Source organism: Trachemys scripta, chromosome 12 (genome assembly GCF_013100865.1).
Source record: "Trachemys scripta elegans isolate TJP31775 chromosome 12, CAS_Tse_1.0, whole genome shotgun sequence".
Lineage (NCBI taxonomy): Eukaryota > Metazoa > Chordata > Testudines > Emydidae > Trachemys > Trachemys scripta.
The window spans coordinates 28,605,409-28,623,492 of NC_048309.1; the positions used below are offsets into that span (position 1 = coordinate 28,605,409).

At 44.1% G+C, this 18,084-nt stretch overlaps 1 protein-coding gene across 3 annotated transcripts in view; it reads right to left on the reverse strand.

The window, feature by feature from the left end:
• Positions 1–3,717: 3,717 nt before the first annotated feature.
• The window catches only part of TOX2 (TOX high mobility group box family member 2), a 256,708-nt gene continuing 242,341 nt past the window's right edge, over positions 3,718–18,084 (reverse strand). For all 3 annotated transcript variants that reach the window (XM_034787530.1, XM_034787528.1, XM_034787529.1), the window contains 3 exons: positions 16,408–16,815; positions 13,936–14,066; positions 3,718–4,010 (listed from right to left, as the gene is read on the reverse strand). In XM_034787530.1, the coding sequence (XP_034643421.1) occupies positions 3,974–4,010; positions 13,936–14,066; positions 16,408–16,815 (576 nt within the window). In that variant the 3' untranslated portion in view covers positions 3,718–3,973. The remainder of the gene's footprint in view (positions 4,011–13,935; positions 14,067–16,407; positions 16,816–18,084) is intronic.

An 18,084-nucleotide genomic window follows, 5' to 3' on the forward strand; every position in this document is an offset into this window, starting at 1 on the left:
AAAAATTGGAGGAGGCCCAAGTGCAAGCTATTCGTAGGTGTCGCCTGGGTCAGAGGAGAGGGGCTGTTTCCCAAGTGCATCCCAGGCCAGATGGCATTTGCAGGCCATGCAGAGGCAAAAGCCATTGGAAACGGAATTGCCCAAGCAGGGGGAAGCCACATCAGGGAAATTAGCATCTGTTGATGCAGTAGGGCTACTATCAGCAACTACTGACCGGCCCATGTGAAATGGTGCCCAGACACATATTACTATATGTCTGGAGACATCAATGGCTGGAAAACCCACAATGCTGCTGGACTCAGGAGCTGAAATAAGTCTGATCCAGAGAGGGCACACACTGCTAAAAGGGGGGGAAAAATTACTGCAGGAGTCAAATTGGTGATTATAAATCATCAGTCACTGCAGACAAAAGAAGAAATCCAGCTCTCACTGAACTCGGGGTCTCTGCATACTAAATGGACTCTGTGGTGATCAGTATTTCTAGTGCTGTTGTACTGGGAGTGGATTGGATCTGAAGGCATCATGAGAACTCCTGGGGTGTTAATAGAACACACTTGTCCATGAACAGCATTCAGGTCCCCCTGCTGGGTGTGGGTAGGAAGAAACGTGGACCCTGGGGTGCAACTCCAGGCGCCTTAGAGGAACCTCTACCATGGCTACAGGGTGATGGAGAGGAACTGCTCCCTGGGGTGGCTCAGGTGGTGAAGCCAGGTCATCCTGCAATAATACCCCTAGGATAAAGGACAGCTGCAGCGAGCCTGTGGGAGTGTTTGATGCTACCAAGATCCAGTCAGGATTGCTGGGTAGCAGAACTCTGTGCAGAGCTGGACCAAAGGGGGCGTTCTAGGTAAGAGCCCATTCATGGGACTGGCAGACAATGCAGCTAGTGAGACATCAGTGTCTGGTGTAACCAGTCTCTCAAAGCCTCTCACAAGAGCAGAAATCAACAGATGTGAAGCAGTCGGATGGGTAAATAAAAGCTAGGAGTTGATCTGACAGAAGCATCCCTGGAAGGCAATGAAAGGAAGTGACTAGAAGAGTCCCTCTTGCTACTGTTTTGTCCAGGAATAAGGAAGAGTTTGGGAGATATGATCAGGTGCAACGCTGGATTGTGCTTAGGCCAGGGAATGTTCCTCTGAGGCAGCCCCCGCATCAGATTCCCCTGGCATATCCGATCTTAGTGAAAGAGAAGCTAAATCACAAGCTGAAGCATGGTCTGAAGCAATCTGCATCACCGTGGGCATCCCCAGCTGTAATTGTAAAAACGCCTAATAGTGATTTGAGCATATGTGTTGACTACAGGAGACTTAATTCCCAGGAAGTTCAAGATGACTGCCCACTTCCCAACAGAGCACACCCCATGGATAAAATATCAGGAGCAAAATATTTTAGTAACTTTGATTTGGTATCTGGAGCCATCAGATTAAAGTGGGGCCGAGGATTGAGAAAATAATGCTTTTCTTCAGTTCTGCAGAATGCCTTTTGGACTCATGAATGTACCAGGGATGTTTCAGAGGATAGTAAGTGATCTCATCCAAGTTTTGACTCTAGAGAACCTCATGCACTTAGATGACTTTGTTTCCATAAAACACAGAAGGAACAGCTGGTAGGACTGGAAAGGATGCTAAAGCTTTCTAAGGGGTCAGGGTTTAAACTTGCAGGAAACAAACAGTTTGTGAGGAGTCACAACCTTCCTATGAGATATAGTCATTGAGGACAGGTTGGAATCCCAACCCTAGAAACCAAACATTATAAAGAATGGAAGTTTCCTACAAACCTGAAGGAAGTACCGTGGTTTGTAGGCCTCTGCAGATTTTACAAGACATTTGTACAAAAGTTTAACACAGTAGGCAGTGCCATTATATCAGCTAAGAGCGACTATGTCTACACAAAGGACCACCAAAAAGTGTTTTAGTCACTAAAGGAAAGATTTCTAAACCATTTAAATTGAAAATGGTAGAATGCAAAGCAGGAGCCTGGGGTGGGGAAAAGCGAAGGCCCTGAGCACTAATGTCTCTGTGCTGTAAGGGCTCCCCTGGCAGTGTTGCTTTGGAGACCAGCGAAGCTGAGGCTGCAGGGCTTCAGGAGCCTCTCTCACACACGGATTGCTCATTACACAAGGCCTGGGCCCCCCACTCCAGAGCTCCGCAAAGCCGCAGAGCACACTGGCGAGTCTGGCCCTAAGAGTTTAAAAAAAGAAGAAAAATGTTTTGCATGGAAGTAGGGACTCAACCTTTGTTATGGAATGAAGAATTCAGTGTATCCTCCCCAAATCTGCCGTGCCTACTTCGTAGCACAGGATGAATTTTCTGAGAATTTATAAGTTAATCTGTTAAACTGACTTATACATTTAAATTGTGAGGCAAAATTAATTAAAAATGGGCCCTTTAAGCTATTTAGCACCTCATATCACCCTTTTTTTTGTTTGAATGATCTTAATGGAATAACACAGACTCTTCAAACTTCCCAGAGAATTAAAACTCACTGAAATCTTGTCCACAGGTTCCATATTAAAAAAATATGTCATAATGAAACAAAGTTATTAACAGTTAGTTTTATATATAGCATTCATTTCTGGATTTCTTAGTTTAATGTTCATATATGACCTTTTAATAATTAAAAAGGCCAAGGAAATTCCCAGACAATAAACCATGTTAAGGTCTAATAAGGTTGAGAGTAGATATCAGAAATTTAAGGGTAAAAAACCATTGCATATATAGGTCCAGATCCTGTGAAAACATATGCACATGTTTCTCTTTACACAGGGTGAATAATCCCATTTAAGTCAAGGGGAATGTGTGTAAAATTAAGCATGTGCATAAATCTTTGCAGGATTGGGGCCACAGTCAATGCAGGGTGGTTAGTTTGTATGCATTACTTCTGGGTGCTGCCCACAAAATAAGAAAAGAGTCTGGTTCATTTCTACTTTTCATATGTTTTATTATAAAGAAAGGTAAGATAAGCATTGTGAACTGAATGTGCTGGGTGCTGAGAAAACAGCACCATCAAAAAAAATTAAAAAACCCCCAAAAACGCACCTTATGATAAATTGTAATTCTGCTTTCTAATTCTTCATAAATAGACAAAAATCATTGTCAGCAATTTTAAATAGATGGACATATGGCTGAAAAAAATATAATAATGCCATACAACATGGATATAAATTGTCCATTTCTTGCTGTACAAATAATAGAAACAAGTTTGGCAGGCTTTTTTTTGTTTTTGTTTTTTTATACACATCTCCCTTCTATGTATAACTAAAAAATGTGCTACAATTAATATAAAATGCTTTTACTATAAAGTAAACTACTAATTTTTTTCCACAAAAAAATCTTAAAGATGTCTTTAGCACAGTTCTAAAACACTTAGTAAACTACTTACAACTATCCAACAAATTATATTTTTTCATGATCTTTTTCACATTTTTTCCTTTCATATTTTGCCAGCTGCTCTTTCCACCCACCCATCTAGGAATAGTTTTTACTTTTTTTTTTCTTGCCAGACATCCAAGGCCTTTGCATGTACAATATTCACACAAACTTCACATTTTCCTGCACAAAGTTTAGTGCTGTTAGCAAGTCAAAGAGTGCATCCTCCTACTGAGCCGGCCTAATGCAGTAGGACACCAGACCTGGGCCTACTCTGCGTCTAAAAGCAGTTCACTAGGAAAACAGTCCATAGCTAAGCTGATGGCAAGCAGATAAACCGTGTTCTTATTTTTTTTGTTTTTTTTTTTGTTTTTTTTTTTTGTTCTTCATGATTTATGAGGTTTGGGCTTCCACGAAAAGTAGACTTTAGAGTTCAAAATAATAAAAGAAAACTGCTCTTAGAGCCTGGAAATGAAGCCAGCAACGAGACGTGTTAGCTCAGCTCTCTCGTCTGTATGACTTGCGTGACGCCCCTCTGGGTGGTCCGTATTATAGACCCTCTCAAGTGTCCTTCCTTTGAGCCTTATTGGAAAGAGATGGTGGGTTTAGGTGAGGTAGAGTGACTTGTCCCTTGGCAGCATGCTGTAAGGGAAACCAAAGACAGAGAGCGGTGAGACACGCAGCACAGCAATTCTAAAATCAACAACCCTCAGGGAAAGTGCATTGGAGGGGAGGGCACAGAGATGAGCTGTCCCACAAATCGCGACTGTATCTTTTGAGCTGGTTTATGGTTTTTATGGTGTTATGAGGCAGATTTTAATAGATGTAGCCGCACTGGCCTGCCTGGGGGTGCGTGTGCGAGCAGCAACATCAATGCCTGATGTGACAAACAGGCAATTAAAATAGCAACAAATTGGGCACTTTTTAATTCTTAATGAACTTCAATAAACCTAACGAGCCTCCAGCACTACACCAGCTCGTGGCCTGCCCCAACATCTGCTTTTTACAGGGAGGCCAAACATTTGCTCTCAGTTTTTATTCTCCTCACACACTTTCCATACTAGGTTCCCCCCACAAGCAAATACTTTAATGCGGTCAGTTTTTAACAAATATCTGTCGTGCCTATTAGGGAGGGGCGGAGAGAGCGAGCGCTCCAGAGGCCCAGTCCCGCCCAGACTCCCCCCCCCCACACCTGTTGCACAGGAGAGCACCCAGCTGCTTCCCCCCCCCCACCCGCTGCACAGGAGAGCACCCAGCTGCTTCACCTGTTCATGGGGCACAGCACCCCTCCCGCTGCATGCTGGTGGCAGAGCCCTGACTCTTGTTGGCCCTTTTGGGGGTTGGGAGCCCTAGGGGCACACATAAGGGGCAGCCCCATGGAGTACAGGGACTGCTGTTCTGAGAAGCCCTTCTGCCAGGTGTCAGGAGGGCTGGGGGAACACCTTGCCTGCTCCCCCAACCTATCTGCCTGTGTAGGTGCTTAGCAGAATCCAGACCTAACCAAGGGACCTGTCTTCAAAAATCAATGGAAGTTGGGAGCCTAACTATCTTTGAGGACCTGAGCCTTAGTACCAGTGCTAGTGCTTGGTGGTGTGAGCAATCCCAGGAAAAGCACACCCTGCACCTGGTAGTAGGTGCTTGCAGAATTGGGCTCTGCATGGGCCCTGCTCTGCCAAGACTTAGGGAAATCTTGGCCCCATTTGAAGTCGATGGGATTTGACCGGGATTCGACCCTAAATAAATGGGGTTAACTTTACACATGTGATCAGTCTCCAAATCTCCTGTCCAACAGTGGTTGTCTCCTTAGGCCTCAAAACAACAACTTCTGAGTATTTTACAGCCACCCATGCCAGAGAGATTCTGTTATCCAAGAGTCCTTTGCTCTGTACGGGTATATCTACATTGCACACTAAGCCTGGGTCTGTGGGAGTCAGTGGACTCAGTGGTTCCAAGCCTGTGCTTCAGCGTCCACACTACACTGTAAACCTAGTCTCACAGCCATGCTACACTATGCAGACCCTCTGACTCAAGTCTGCAGCTTGAGCTGCGTCCACACTGCAATGTGACAGGGCTTGGACTTGAGTCACAGGAGGACTTGGACTCTGATCCCTCCACCCCTTTGCAGAGTCCTAGGATCCAGGTTCTGAGTACTTGCTGGCTCAAGTCAGACTGATTTGTGTGTGGACGGAAGGGGGACTTGGGCTCAAACCTGAGTCAGAGCCCAGGCTTTGTGTGCAGTGTAGATGTGCACTATGAGCCTGGCACTCCCACCAAAATCAATGGGCTTACCAGATCAGGTTCCTTGTTTCTCTCCCAATGGTAACACTTCCCAAGAGGAATTCACAACATAATACTACGCATTTCCCAACATGGAACCCACAGAACAGCCGCCGCCCAATCGCTTTTCGGCCAAAATGAGTCACCTGCAATTTCTTATGGTAACTGAATTTTTAACCTGCCATTAGCAGTGGATTGCAGGTGACCCTAGCTGGTCCCATTGGGAACGTATCAGCCACAAGCAACGGAATGGAGCCAGCCAAACAAGAGGCATTCCCAGCTCTAGAGGGTTATGTCATGCAAATAAAGTACTGAGGGTTGCCAAAAGCGAAGGCATGAACTCTGGAAGGCTCTTTTATGGCTTTTATAATATACACAAATCTGCTCCAACAAATTTAGCCCCATAAAAAAGTCTGGCTTTAAAAGGTGATGAGAAAAATGATACAACTTTGGGAGATTCTTGTGTGTGTGATTATTAACTAGAGGAATAAAGAAAAAGGAATGCGGGCAATGAAGTACTGAAGGCCTAGTTGATGCAGCTGTTGATAAAACAAGAGCAATGGAACGCAGCCTGGCCCACACTTCACTAATCTGCATGTTTTATAATGTGCACTTAAAATGCACAGTCTTTCCCTACCGCACTAGCAAAGATTTAATACCAACGAGCAATAGTGAGGTCTTCTAGTACCAAAACTTCATTAATTTTACAATATGCACTACAGAACATTTCCTAGTATATTACAATGCATTACCATAAATAACTGAATTCAAACTAAGTCTATTTGTGATGTTTTATCTTTGCTTTTTTATGGAGCTTGTTCAGTCAGTTGCTGATTTGGAAAATTCAGCCATCTGGAATGGCTCTCCCAGTCATTAGTATGAATCAGTGAGCGCCTCCTCGTTTGGACAAACTGAGCATACACAAATCTGCAGGCCTGGTTGATATGCATCCCAAAGTAAATTATTCAGCTTTGGTAAGGTGCCCAGAGGATGGTGGGGAAATGGGGCCAAAGAATAGCAAATCATAAGTAGTAGGTATGAGGGTTATAAGGACTGGACAACTAACCATATCTTTGAGAAACTATGAGCCAGGCAGATACCACATAACTGGAAAAGAACACACGTGGTAGCATCTTTACAAGGGAAAGCCCATCCGTGTCGGTAATACCCCTCTGGGAACATCAGTCCCTACTAATCTCATGGTGCAAATACTAAAAGAAAAGCCTGAGCACCAGTGCTCACCATGTGGCTCTAGAGTTTTATATGGAATGTAGGGGTGACACAAGCAACGGGATCTGATCAGAGCTTCTTGCTGTGCATGAGACCGCGCTGAGCTGATTCCAGAAGTGCTTCTCCCACCGGTGAGGCTGTGGGGAGCGTGCAGGGCTCCAGAAAGGGAGTGCGAGTGGGGAATCTTTCTCAGGTACAGAGGGATGAAGAGGAGACCATCCCTCACTCTCTCCTTGTAAGCAAGGTGGAGTGGGGGGAAGGGAGAAAATTTGCTGAATGGAGTTACAGAGTCACAAAGACAATCAGCCCATGGAGATGAGACATTGTCTTGCAATGTTTGCATCTTGAAGTTCCACCAGGACATGATGCTGATGAGTCATGGCAGGGCGTTGTTACGACGTGAACATCACAACCGCAGAACTGAGATGGTTTTTACATCTCTCTGCAACTCCATTTGATGACATATTAGTTCTTCAGCTTTTCAAGATCAATCACCGCTGACCTGGAGGACCCCAGCTACTATAAGCAATCACCAGCATGTGTTTATAATGAAAACACCATGCCAGAGCTACTGGATACTTTTTTTCTTTTTACCAAATCACCTTCTTATCAGATGCAGGCAATGCAATAGAGGGCCTCAATTTGGATTTTAGTACAGTATTTACTACCGTGCCTCGTGTAATCTTATTGAAAATATTAACTCTTGTAAATGACTGTCAGATTGGAAAAGTGGTTATAGGCCTGGGGAATTATAATGCCTTAAATCGTAAGGAGGTGTTCAATGAAGTGCTACCTACAAAGACCTAGATGGGGGAGCTAAACATAAATGAAATCTGCAGATGATGCTACACTGGGAAGAACTGCAACTGCCAGTGAGGGCAGAGGAAACATGCAAAGGGGCCTGGAGAGATTAGAAAGATTGGCAGGTAATCACAACATGAGCTTCAAGCTGAAATACTTAAAGGAAAGCGATCCAAAACCCAGGTATTCAGTAGGTACTTGAGAAACAGTGATGGTGAAAGAAGCCAAGGGGTGATAGAGAAGAGACAACTCATGTCAGTAGCTTGCGATACATCTGGGGAAATGAAAGCCACGCAATTTCAGAGTTCTAGATTGCAACAAATCAGAGAAATGATAGCCACTCTTTAGGCAGCAATAGGGAGATAATAGCTATATTATTACTTCCAGTTCTGGGCAACTCAGGACCAGAAAGATATTGAAAAATTGGGTGGAGTTCTGTAAAATCAACATGATAATGAAGGGTTAGGAGGGACTGATTGATGAAGAAATATTTAAAACACTAAATATGCATAGCTGGGCTGAGTGATAACTGAAGGGATATGTGACCATGATATATCAGTATTTGAAGGGTATAAATGCAGCATAATCATTTAGTGGGATATAATTAGCAGTAATTGGATTAAACTGAGCTAAGCAAAATTTCAGTTGAATTACCAGGAAATACTTCCTAACACCAAGGAGTTAGTAGATGCGGAATAGTCTCCTGAGGGAAGCACAATCTTGTTACTCATTTAAAAGTTCTCTGGACCAGCAACCACACATCACTGAACAAAACCACTAACCCAGGAACCTATCCTTGTAACAAACCCCGATGCCAACTCTGTCCACATATCTATTCAAGTGACATCATCATAGGACCTAATCACATCAGCCATACCATCAGGGGCTCGTTCACCTGCACATCTACCAATGTGATATATGCCATCATGTGCCAGCAATGCCCCTCTGCCATGTACATTGGCCAAACCGGACAGTCTCTACGCAAAAGAATTAATGGACACAAATCTGACATCAGGAATCAAAATACTCAAAAACCAGTGGGAGAACACTTTAACCTGTCTGGTCATTCAGTGACAGACCTGCGGGTGGCTATATTACAACAGAAAAACTTCAAAAACAGACTCCAAAGAGAGACTGCAGAGCTAGAATTGATATGCAAACTAGACACAATCAACTCCGGTTTGAATAAGGACTGGGAATGGCTGAGCCATTACAAACGTTGACTCTATCTCCCCTTGTAAGTACTCTCACACTTCTTATCACACTGTCTGTACTCGGCTAGCTTGATTATCACTTCAAAAGTTTTTTTTTTTTTTTTTTTTTTTTTTTCCTCTTAATTAATTGGCCTCTCAGAGTTGGTAAGACAACTCCCACCTGTTTATGCTCTCTGTATGTGTGTATATATATCTCATCATTATATGTTCCATTCTATATGCATCCGAAGAAGTGGGCTGTAGTCCACGAAAGCTTATGCTCTAATAAATTTGTTAGTCTCTAAGGTGCCACAAGTACTCCTATTCTTCTTTTTGCGGATACAGACTAACACGGCTGTTACTCTGAAATCTGGACAACAGACTCAGGAGAACAATGCAACATTGACCGAGAGAATGGGCAAGATGACTACAAATATATAGAAACAAAGCAAAGGTATGGATCAGATGTGAAGCACAGAAAGCAAGATGGGATTGCCTGTTGCTTTAAGGAGGTTGGTACAACCCTAGCTAATGGGAACCTGAGCACTTTGTGAGTCACATCACAATGGAAAACATTCAGATTTTCACCAGCCCATTGCTGATTTCTCTCCCCAGATTGTTGCTTTAATTAGAGTTATATTGAGCACAATTTTGAGGTTGAAGTGGGAATTACCCGATCTAGCGATTATCTGATAACACTGAAAACTGCGCCAATCAATCAAACCCAATGAGATATGAATTTCCTTTATGACAGAGCATTGCCTAAACTTTGTTGATACAAAGTCAGTTTATTCATGTGGTCAACAATCCACAGCCAAGAGTAGAAATGATGGGAGAAGAGCAGTCCAGTTTAACATTTAATGTGATCTGCAAATTATCGTGAAGTTTGTTGGAGATGCTATGGAGACATTCAGCTTTCACATACAAGTACCTATATAGACAGATGGAGTTATAGTCTCATTGAGACATACAGGGCTAAGCATTCAAAGCTAAGCAAAATGAGTCCTCCTGAAAAAATGTGTATGCACCATAGACCCTTCAAACCATGCATCTTGGTAGCAAATATCAGGTTTTAGTAAGTGCAAGAGGTGCAAATTCATTATTGTGGATACAATCACTGACAAACTGTGCTTACAATGAAATAAGAATTTGACTCTGAAATGTAGCTTTGGAAACTGGGCTTCCAACAGACTGTCTCTGTAGTACAGTGGTTCTCAAACTGTGGGCCGGGACTCCAAAGTGGGTCTTGATCCCATTTTAATGGGGTCGCCAGGGCTGGTATTTAGACTTGCTGGGGCCCGGGTCCAAAGCCGAAGTCTGAGCTGCGCCACACGGGGCCAAAGTCTTCAGCCCTAGGGAGTGGGGCTCAGGCTTCAGCTTCAACCCTGGGCAGCAGGGCTCAGGTTACAGGCCCCCTGCCTGGGGCTGAAAGGCTTGGGCTTTGCCCCCCATCTGCACGGGGCGGCGGGGCTCTGGCAGGCTCAGGCTTCAGTCCCCCTTCCTGGGGTCATGTAGTAATTTTTGTCAGAAGGAGGTGGTAGTGCAATGAAGTTTGAGAACCCTGCTCTAGTTCTAAGAGCCTTGCTCTTTGCTCGATAGGAACTGTGTTTCTTCACTACGGAGCCTTGTCTGTACAAGTGGAAAGAACAGAAAGACCGTCCACAGACAGGTCCATACTCAGTTCAGTTCATTGTTATAATTATTTTCTGGCGTTCTCTGTGCAATCAGCGTGGTTTTAATATGATTCTTCCAGGAATCTGAGATAAACCCGTGAAATTTGATATTTTCTCTGTGACAAAGGCATGAAATGCATGAACTTTGATCATGAATCGCATGGGGCCCTGTGCATACAATACAGCTTTTTGTCAGGCTATTAAAGAGCTTGTTTTAGCAACACACAGCTCACACGGGCCAATTACATTGGTGCTTCATGCGGCTACCATGGTACCCCAAGTGTTCTGTATAATACACTTTTTATCAAACTACCTCTATCAGGATGCCTGGAGGAGCGCACTATGGGGAACTTCTCTCCCCACCCAATCCCTAGAGAGCTCCCTCCATGGAGTCTGGGGGAAGGGTGCGTGTGACTTATCTCTAGGCCTGAAAATCCAGCACCTTTCACCAGAGATAAATGCACGTAACGTTTATAAAACAAACTCACTGATGAGCTTCATTAAGTGCTTGAAAGAGGCTGCTGAGGACAGCCCTGAATGCTGATGTTTACACTGAGTATCACTTATTTTTCTCCCAAGGTATCATAAATAGCACGAGAACAAGACCTCACTTTCCTCTGACTTCCCCAGAGAACAAGGGCTACCCCCTCAGAGCTCCTGAGGTGCCCAAAGGACCAGCAGGGAGAGCCAGCTGCTCTCAGAATGCTGGCCTGACTGTTTCCGCAGGCAAAGCTGTAGAAACTCTTCCTGCCCTGACCAGAATCACCATCTCAAGCTCTGGCGCGTAAATGTTCATTTGCTGCTGCGGGATCTAAAGAGGGTTTTGTTTTTCCTGATATGTTTGGTATCCAGTGCTGCTCCTTCAGGCCAAAATGTTCAGACATCTCTTAGGTGCCTAGGGCCACATTTTCAAAAGTGGTCACTGATTTTGCATGTCTTGAATTCTGGTGCCCAACGGAGATGCTCTGTGCCTGATTTTCACACTTGGTGAGGACCTACGATGGCAGCTGGCACCAATAGGATTGTCAGGTGCTCAGCACCTCTGGAAATGATATCCTCAGGCCACCTTTATTTAGATGGTAAGCTTTCTTGGGCAGGATGGCCTTTCTGGCCTGTGTTTGTACAGCATCTAGCACAAGGGGGCTCTGGGCCAGGACTCCGGCATACCACTGACATACCGATACGTAACAATAAACATTGTCAGAAATAACGAGTGAGTTTGGGTGCCTCAACTGTTGATGCCCAAGTTCAGTCATCTCAAAGGGGCCGGCACAAGATGCTCAGAGCATTTGGGCACCTCAGATTTGAGTGCCCCAACTTCAGAGACCTTGGCTAAGATTTTCCAAGATGACGAATCATTAGTCAGGTCTGAGGTGCCCAAAATTTGAAAATGTGGACCCACACGGCTGCAATGGGAGTTGTGGGTGCTCAGCACCTCTAAAAATCAGGACCCTCTTAGATGTACGTGCCTGATTTTAGGCACCCAGGTCTTAATATTTTGGCTTTAATACCCAAAAGTACCTTCCCGGGGTCTGGGAGGCAGTTCACTTCGTTCAGACGGTCTATTCAGATCGTTAGGACTCCCCGCAAAGGTTTCCTTGAAAAGTCTGCAATAGTCCATGTAGCTGAACTGTTTCAAGTATACAGGAGTCCAAAGCATCCTACAGGTTCAGCAGATTATTTACTTCCCCCAAACAAATATAACGTATGTGTTATCTGGGCTGAATCAAGAGATCATAATTGCAATGCTGGCACAGAGGAGTGTTGTATTTCCAAAATACCTGTAAGCTTGCTATTATCTATAGTGAAAGCACTATGTTCCAGTACAGCACTATACTTCAGTCAAGTCAAACAAGCACTCAGAAAACAATCATACTTCCCCTTCCATACTTTCAGAGTGGGCAGCATCTCACAGGGTAAACAGAATGACTCCCAACTCCTTATCACTGCACTTTTGTGCCACGAGAAGTGGATACAGCAGAGGCTGGAGTGCTTTTAATACACCCACTCCCCTCTCAACTTCAAGAACTAAGATGCTTCCAGAGTTTTAGTTTATTCTTCCCTTGGAGTTTGAATGTCATTGCACTGAACTTTCCATTGACATCCTCAATATCGTAATTCTCATCATGGGATAACGGGGAAGAGCTCTCTTCAGCCCTGCAGAATTTACAGGCCTCGTCCTGAGCCTGTAAAATACTGTGTGTGTATTAGGGAGTGAGGCATGTTGTCCTCTAGTGCTCAGCCCTACAGAAAAGATAATGGACCTACTACTAGTGTTAGCCAGGGGAGTTGTTTAGCTTAAGTGTTAGAGGCCAATATTTTGGAAGCTGAAAAGACAAGTCTATTGTCTGCAGACATAGTATTGCAATACCACAGCTCCCACTGAAGTCAAGCATCTTTCAGGATTAGGCCCTGCATCTCCCTCCCCCCGCATGAAACAGAAGCTGTCCAGTCAAGAGAAAAATCTCGTTTTCTCAAGTTTGGGGGCAGCAAATCAACCTCTCTCTGGTTACAAGAAGCTGCTCCTCTTGATTAACCAGCACATGCCGGGGGGAGGCCATCCTTGCTAATACTTGAAAAGGTCTTTCACATTTTCAAAACTTAAAAAGTCAAAAAAGTCAAGCTGGATTTTTCACTTCAGTGCATGAGAACCATATTGGTAGGGATGAGAAAAGAACTGTCCAATGCACATAACAGCAATGGGTCAGGCTGGCCTGTTGTGCTCAACGTAAATGTCCCTTTACTGTGCATTTACATACACAAGAAAATCACAAGATTCAGTCATTGTCTTTCCTTTTTTAAAAATATGTTTATATTCAATGTATATGTAATTTTCAAACTGCCTGCTCGTGTAGCGTGGTTTAGATTAGCCTGGGCAGAAGGGACAATTGAACAGCTTCATTTACCTTCATTAGCAGAACGACTTGCTGGACATTTTGGGGCAGATCTTCACCTGGCGTAAGCTGGCAGAGCTCTACCAATTTACACAGCTGTGGATGTGTACCACTCCCCCCCCCCCCCCTTTTTTTTTTCTTTTTTTGTCAAAAAGTGCTGATTAAAACTTTGCTCAGTGGCAGAAACTGCTTCCACAACTCAGGAATGAAAATGAGCCGAAGCTAATTGGAGTTTTCACTGAGTTATCCTTTTATCATTTTAGTCCTCAGATTCAAGCAATTGTTTTGGGGACAGGACAGCTCACTTTCCCAGAAACCCAGGTTACTAAATAAAAGGAGCACTGTAACGTTAAAATAATGCATGTTTTTGGAACATGGCATTTTGATTTCTTTTACATTTTCCTTTCTTGAAGTTATAAACTATCATGTGTCTGATCATAAGAAAACAGCGCAGACAACTCTCCAAACATGTTAGTAGTATATTGTTTTGTTTACTGGCCTGCAGTGGTTAATTCCACACTCTCTGCTGGAGTAATCATTGTCCCAGTCGGTATTTCCTGGGGGGTTTGATGCACCAGGTGACCGGGGTCCAACACTGTTTTGAAACTCAGATGAAATATGTGAAAAGTCCTGTGTGGGGAGACAATAAAAGAAGGGAAGAAAAAGTTACACCCATACCAACAGGCAGATAAGCAGAAGTTCTAGTTAATGTTTGCCTATGCATATCCAAATACGCTGCCCAGAAAGTATGGGCAGAACCGAGCTAAGACGAGCGTTTAAACATGTGCATAATTTCACTGAAATCAAAAGGACTTGAGCATGTGCTTAAGAACTGAATGGGAGAGTGGAACCATTTCACAATGATCCCTAATATAAGGACAACATTTACTTCACCTCACTGTTTCTCTCCCATGTTTTTAAGGGCCTCTCTCCTAGGGAGAGCTTTGGTAAACAGCTGCAGAATATGCAACGTGATGAAAGCCTTTGCATCAGCATTCTGGTAATGAAAGCCATTTTCCCATCTCAAGTGCGGTTCTCTTCGCAATAATACATTAGCCTGTCCTAATGTACAGTAACAAGGTAAAGAAAATCCAAGCAAGCAACATTCTCTCCATCAACTGTCATGGCTGGCAGTTTAACGTATTATCTGAAAACCTATCATGATACTGTTTGTGCATGGGTGACCTAATTATCAAATGTTAGGGAACAGATATTAACAATGGAATCAAGGCAGCTACTTGACTGAGAACAAGGCTTCTCCCGAAACATTCACTTTTGGTATTTAAGTTGCTAACAAAATATGTGGAATTAAGCTTTAAAAAAATCTGTGTCCAACCTTGCCTGACACCCCATTTTAAACGATCGCCATATGATTGTCGCTTATCCCCACCACGGGGTGAGAGCTACTGCTGACTATACGGTGGCCACCTTTGCTTACACGGGACCACACCATGCCAATATTGAAGTTATTGCTCTGTAAAGAGCGTTTGGGACATCTGGACTATGCAGGATATTGCTCTCTTGGATATGACGGCTTTTAATAGCCTGAGGGCGAATTTTGTTACCAAGGCCCATTTCACATCATACTTTTCTCCACTACTCTATATGCCAAGGTTATCAAATGATCTTTTCTCAAAGTTGGTCCTGAATAGGATGGGCAGAATCATGGAAAAAACCCTGTTCATTAATTATATTATTTGATGAATTTTGTGAAACATATTTAATAAATAAATGATGCAACAAATTATTCAGTCAGGTCCTCTGGCTGGGAAAATAATGGGGTAAAAGATTAATCAAATAAGTTATCTGACAGCTGTGAAATTGATAGAGTAAGCCCTCCACTCTGAATAGTTCATCCAGCTCTAGTTACATGGGAGAATCAGAGACTCCTAGAAATTACAGATGGAAAAGATCTCTTAGGTCATCCCGTTCATCCCTAGCCAATGCCAGAGTGTTCCTTTTAGGGCATATGATGTACTTTGCACCATTGTCCATTCATCCAAAAGCTCTCTCTCCTCCTGGTTGATTTTCTTCATATCAGAAACCCATGACTGGCCCCTCTAAATGTGGGCTCACAGGCTGAGTTTGGACATTGCGAAGAATGGTTTGTTCATCTTAAGGTAGGCCACCTGCATATGAGCACACACTACAGGAACTACTTTGCTGCCATGCAATTCAAGTTAAACCCATTTTTTATCCTTTCAGCTCTTCTATCAAGCAAGTGAATTGGGTAATTTTTCCCATTGCTGGGAAGTCACTGGAAAATCAATCATATTCCATGAAACGCTTGATTTTCCCTCTATATTTTTAAGTTATTTTCTCTTCCCACATGCTAACCTTTGGAAAAAAAAAAAATCCTACATTCACCTCTATTGTTATCCCAGGAGCTTTCATCCTTTATTTCAGTGCTGTCACACATGCTTTCTTTGCCTGATTATCCAGGGCACTGTGTCAGATGAACAGAAAGCTCCACTTCACCCTGCTAAATTCACCTGAAGCCCAGTGGACAACTAGGGGACAGCTTGTCTTACAAGAACTTAAACCTGGTACATCCTTGACTGCTATGGGAGTCTAAAGGCATGTCTACATTGCAGCCGGGTTGTGAATGGCAGATCATGGAGACATACAATGAAAGTCAACAGGATTTATGCTCCCAAGCCGCTTATTCCCTTTTCAAACTCCCACCCTAAAATGTCAGACAAACAACAGAGCTGGGAGGTAACAGAGCCAGCAGCCATCTACAGGAGAGTCTCAGGGCTAGGGGAGTTGACAATGGAATACTCTCTTAGAGTGACATCTTTGCCCAAAGTGCCACATTAGTACTGTCATGACCTGGAAAATCATTATTAGTAATAGGCTCCACCAGTAACACGAGAAACTTAAGCTGAGAGTACAGTCTCTGATGCATAGCAGATCTTGCTTTAAAAATGTGTTCCCTTTTAGACTGGTATTCAGGATCCAGGCCACTCACCTGCTGCCCTGGAGGTGAAGCGTTCATTGGGGGCTGTACCTGTAGTGCCATGGAAGGAGACAAGATGGATTGCTGTGGGACCTGCTGCATGCTGAGTGACTGGTTGAGGAGGGAGCTCTGTGGGTGATGCAAAGACAGCTGCTGATGGAGAGGAGGGCTGATTTGGAAAGAAGGAGGTGGCGAGGCACTGATGCTGGGCAACATGGGTTTGGAACTGAGGGTTCGGGAGAGGCTGGGGTGAGGGTGTCCCCGGTAACTCTGCAGATCTGATGGGGACAGGAATGAGCCTAAGCCAGGAAAAGGCGATGAGGCCTGTGGTGGCATCGTATACATGGGCTGTTTTGGTGGTATCATTTTGGAAGGTTGGTTGGGTTGGGCGCTTTTCGTCTCACCCTGATCGGCAGAGCCCTGCAAGAAAACAGAACAGGGGTCAAATGAAAAAGGAGTTCTTTAAATGAAGAAAACATCATCATCCACCTTTGCCTGTTCCCTCACAGGCACTCGGCCTCCACCTCTCCCACACTGAGGACAGTGCTCATGATTGTTCTGTGTTTGTACAGCACCTGGCGCAATGGGTCCAGGTTCATGACTAGGGCACCTAGCTGCCATGGTAGTACAAATAATTCATAATAAGGTAATAACAACAAGCGCAGACACAGTTTTAAACACTATATACACACACACAGTTACCACGTGGCTCACACTCACTCAATTGTGCTCCCCACAGTTTTGTTCCCTAAAATCTTGCAGCAAAAGTCATTTTAGTTTCCCTGGCTCTCTTCCCCACCTTATACCCCCAGCCCTCTCAGACCGGCACCATCACCCACTGCTCTCAGCATGTCACTGAATCCTTCCTGTTAAAATCCCTCCATGCTGATTCTCGTCTCCTCTGCAGGATCCACAATGGAGATATCCTCTCTCCTAGAACTGGAAGGGACCTTGAAAGGTCATCGAGTCCAGCCCCCTGCCTTCACTAGCAGGACCAAGTACTGATTTTTGCCCAGATCCCTAAGTTGTCCACTCAAGGATTGAACTCAAAACCCTGGGTTTAGCAGGCCAATGCTCAAACCACTGAGCTATCCCTCCTCCAATACAAAGGTGCACAGGTAACACCTTCCTTTCCTTTGTTTCTCCTCCCATCCACCCAACTCAAGCCAGCAGGCCTGTAAAACCAGACTGGCAGCAATATCCAAAGCCAGGAAAATCAAGCCCAGTAACTCAGCAGTGGACTCCGAAGCGATTAGAGCACAAGGAAGGCAAACTCCTCAGAACTGGTGCCTGTCTGCAGTTCACTTTTAGACCCAGAGAGATGGGTGATAGAATCACTTTCTTTTCCAATTAAAAAAAAATATAACATGCTGACTTCTTAATCGTGTGAATTCCTGCAATCCTGACAGGGCTTCATAAAGTACAATGCAGGAATGGCCTCATTTTGGAACAAAGAGAAATACATGGGATATTTTTTGGCTTGGGTAAGCAGGGTTTTTCATGAGGGCTTTATAATGTAACTAACAGTTTCTTCCTGCCAGAGAAAGAGGGAGCATTGCCTAATCTGACTTTCACTCAACACAGAGTTGCCCTTCTGCAGACAGGTGACCTTTGGATTAACTGAAATTAAGAAAATCTCCCTTCCCTCCTCCCCCCTCCCCCGCCCCCATTAACTGCCCACACCCATCT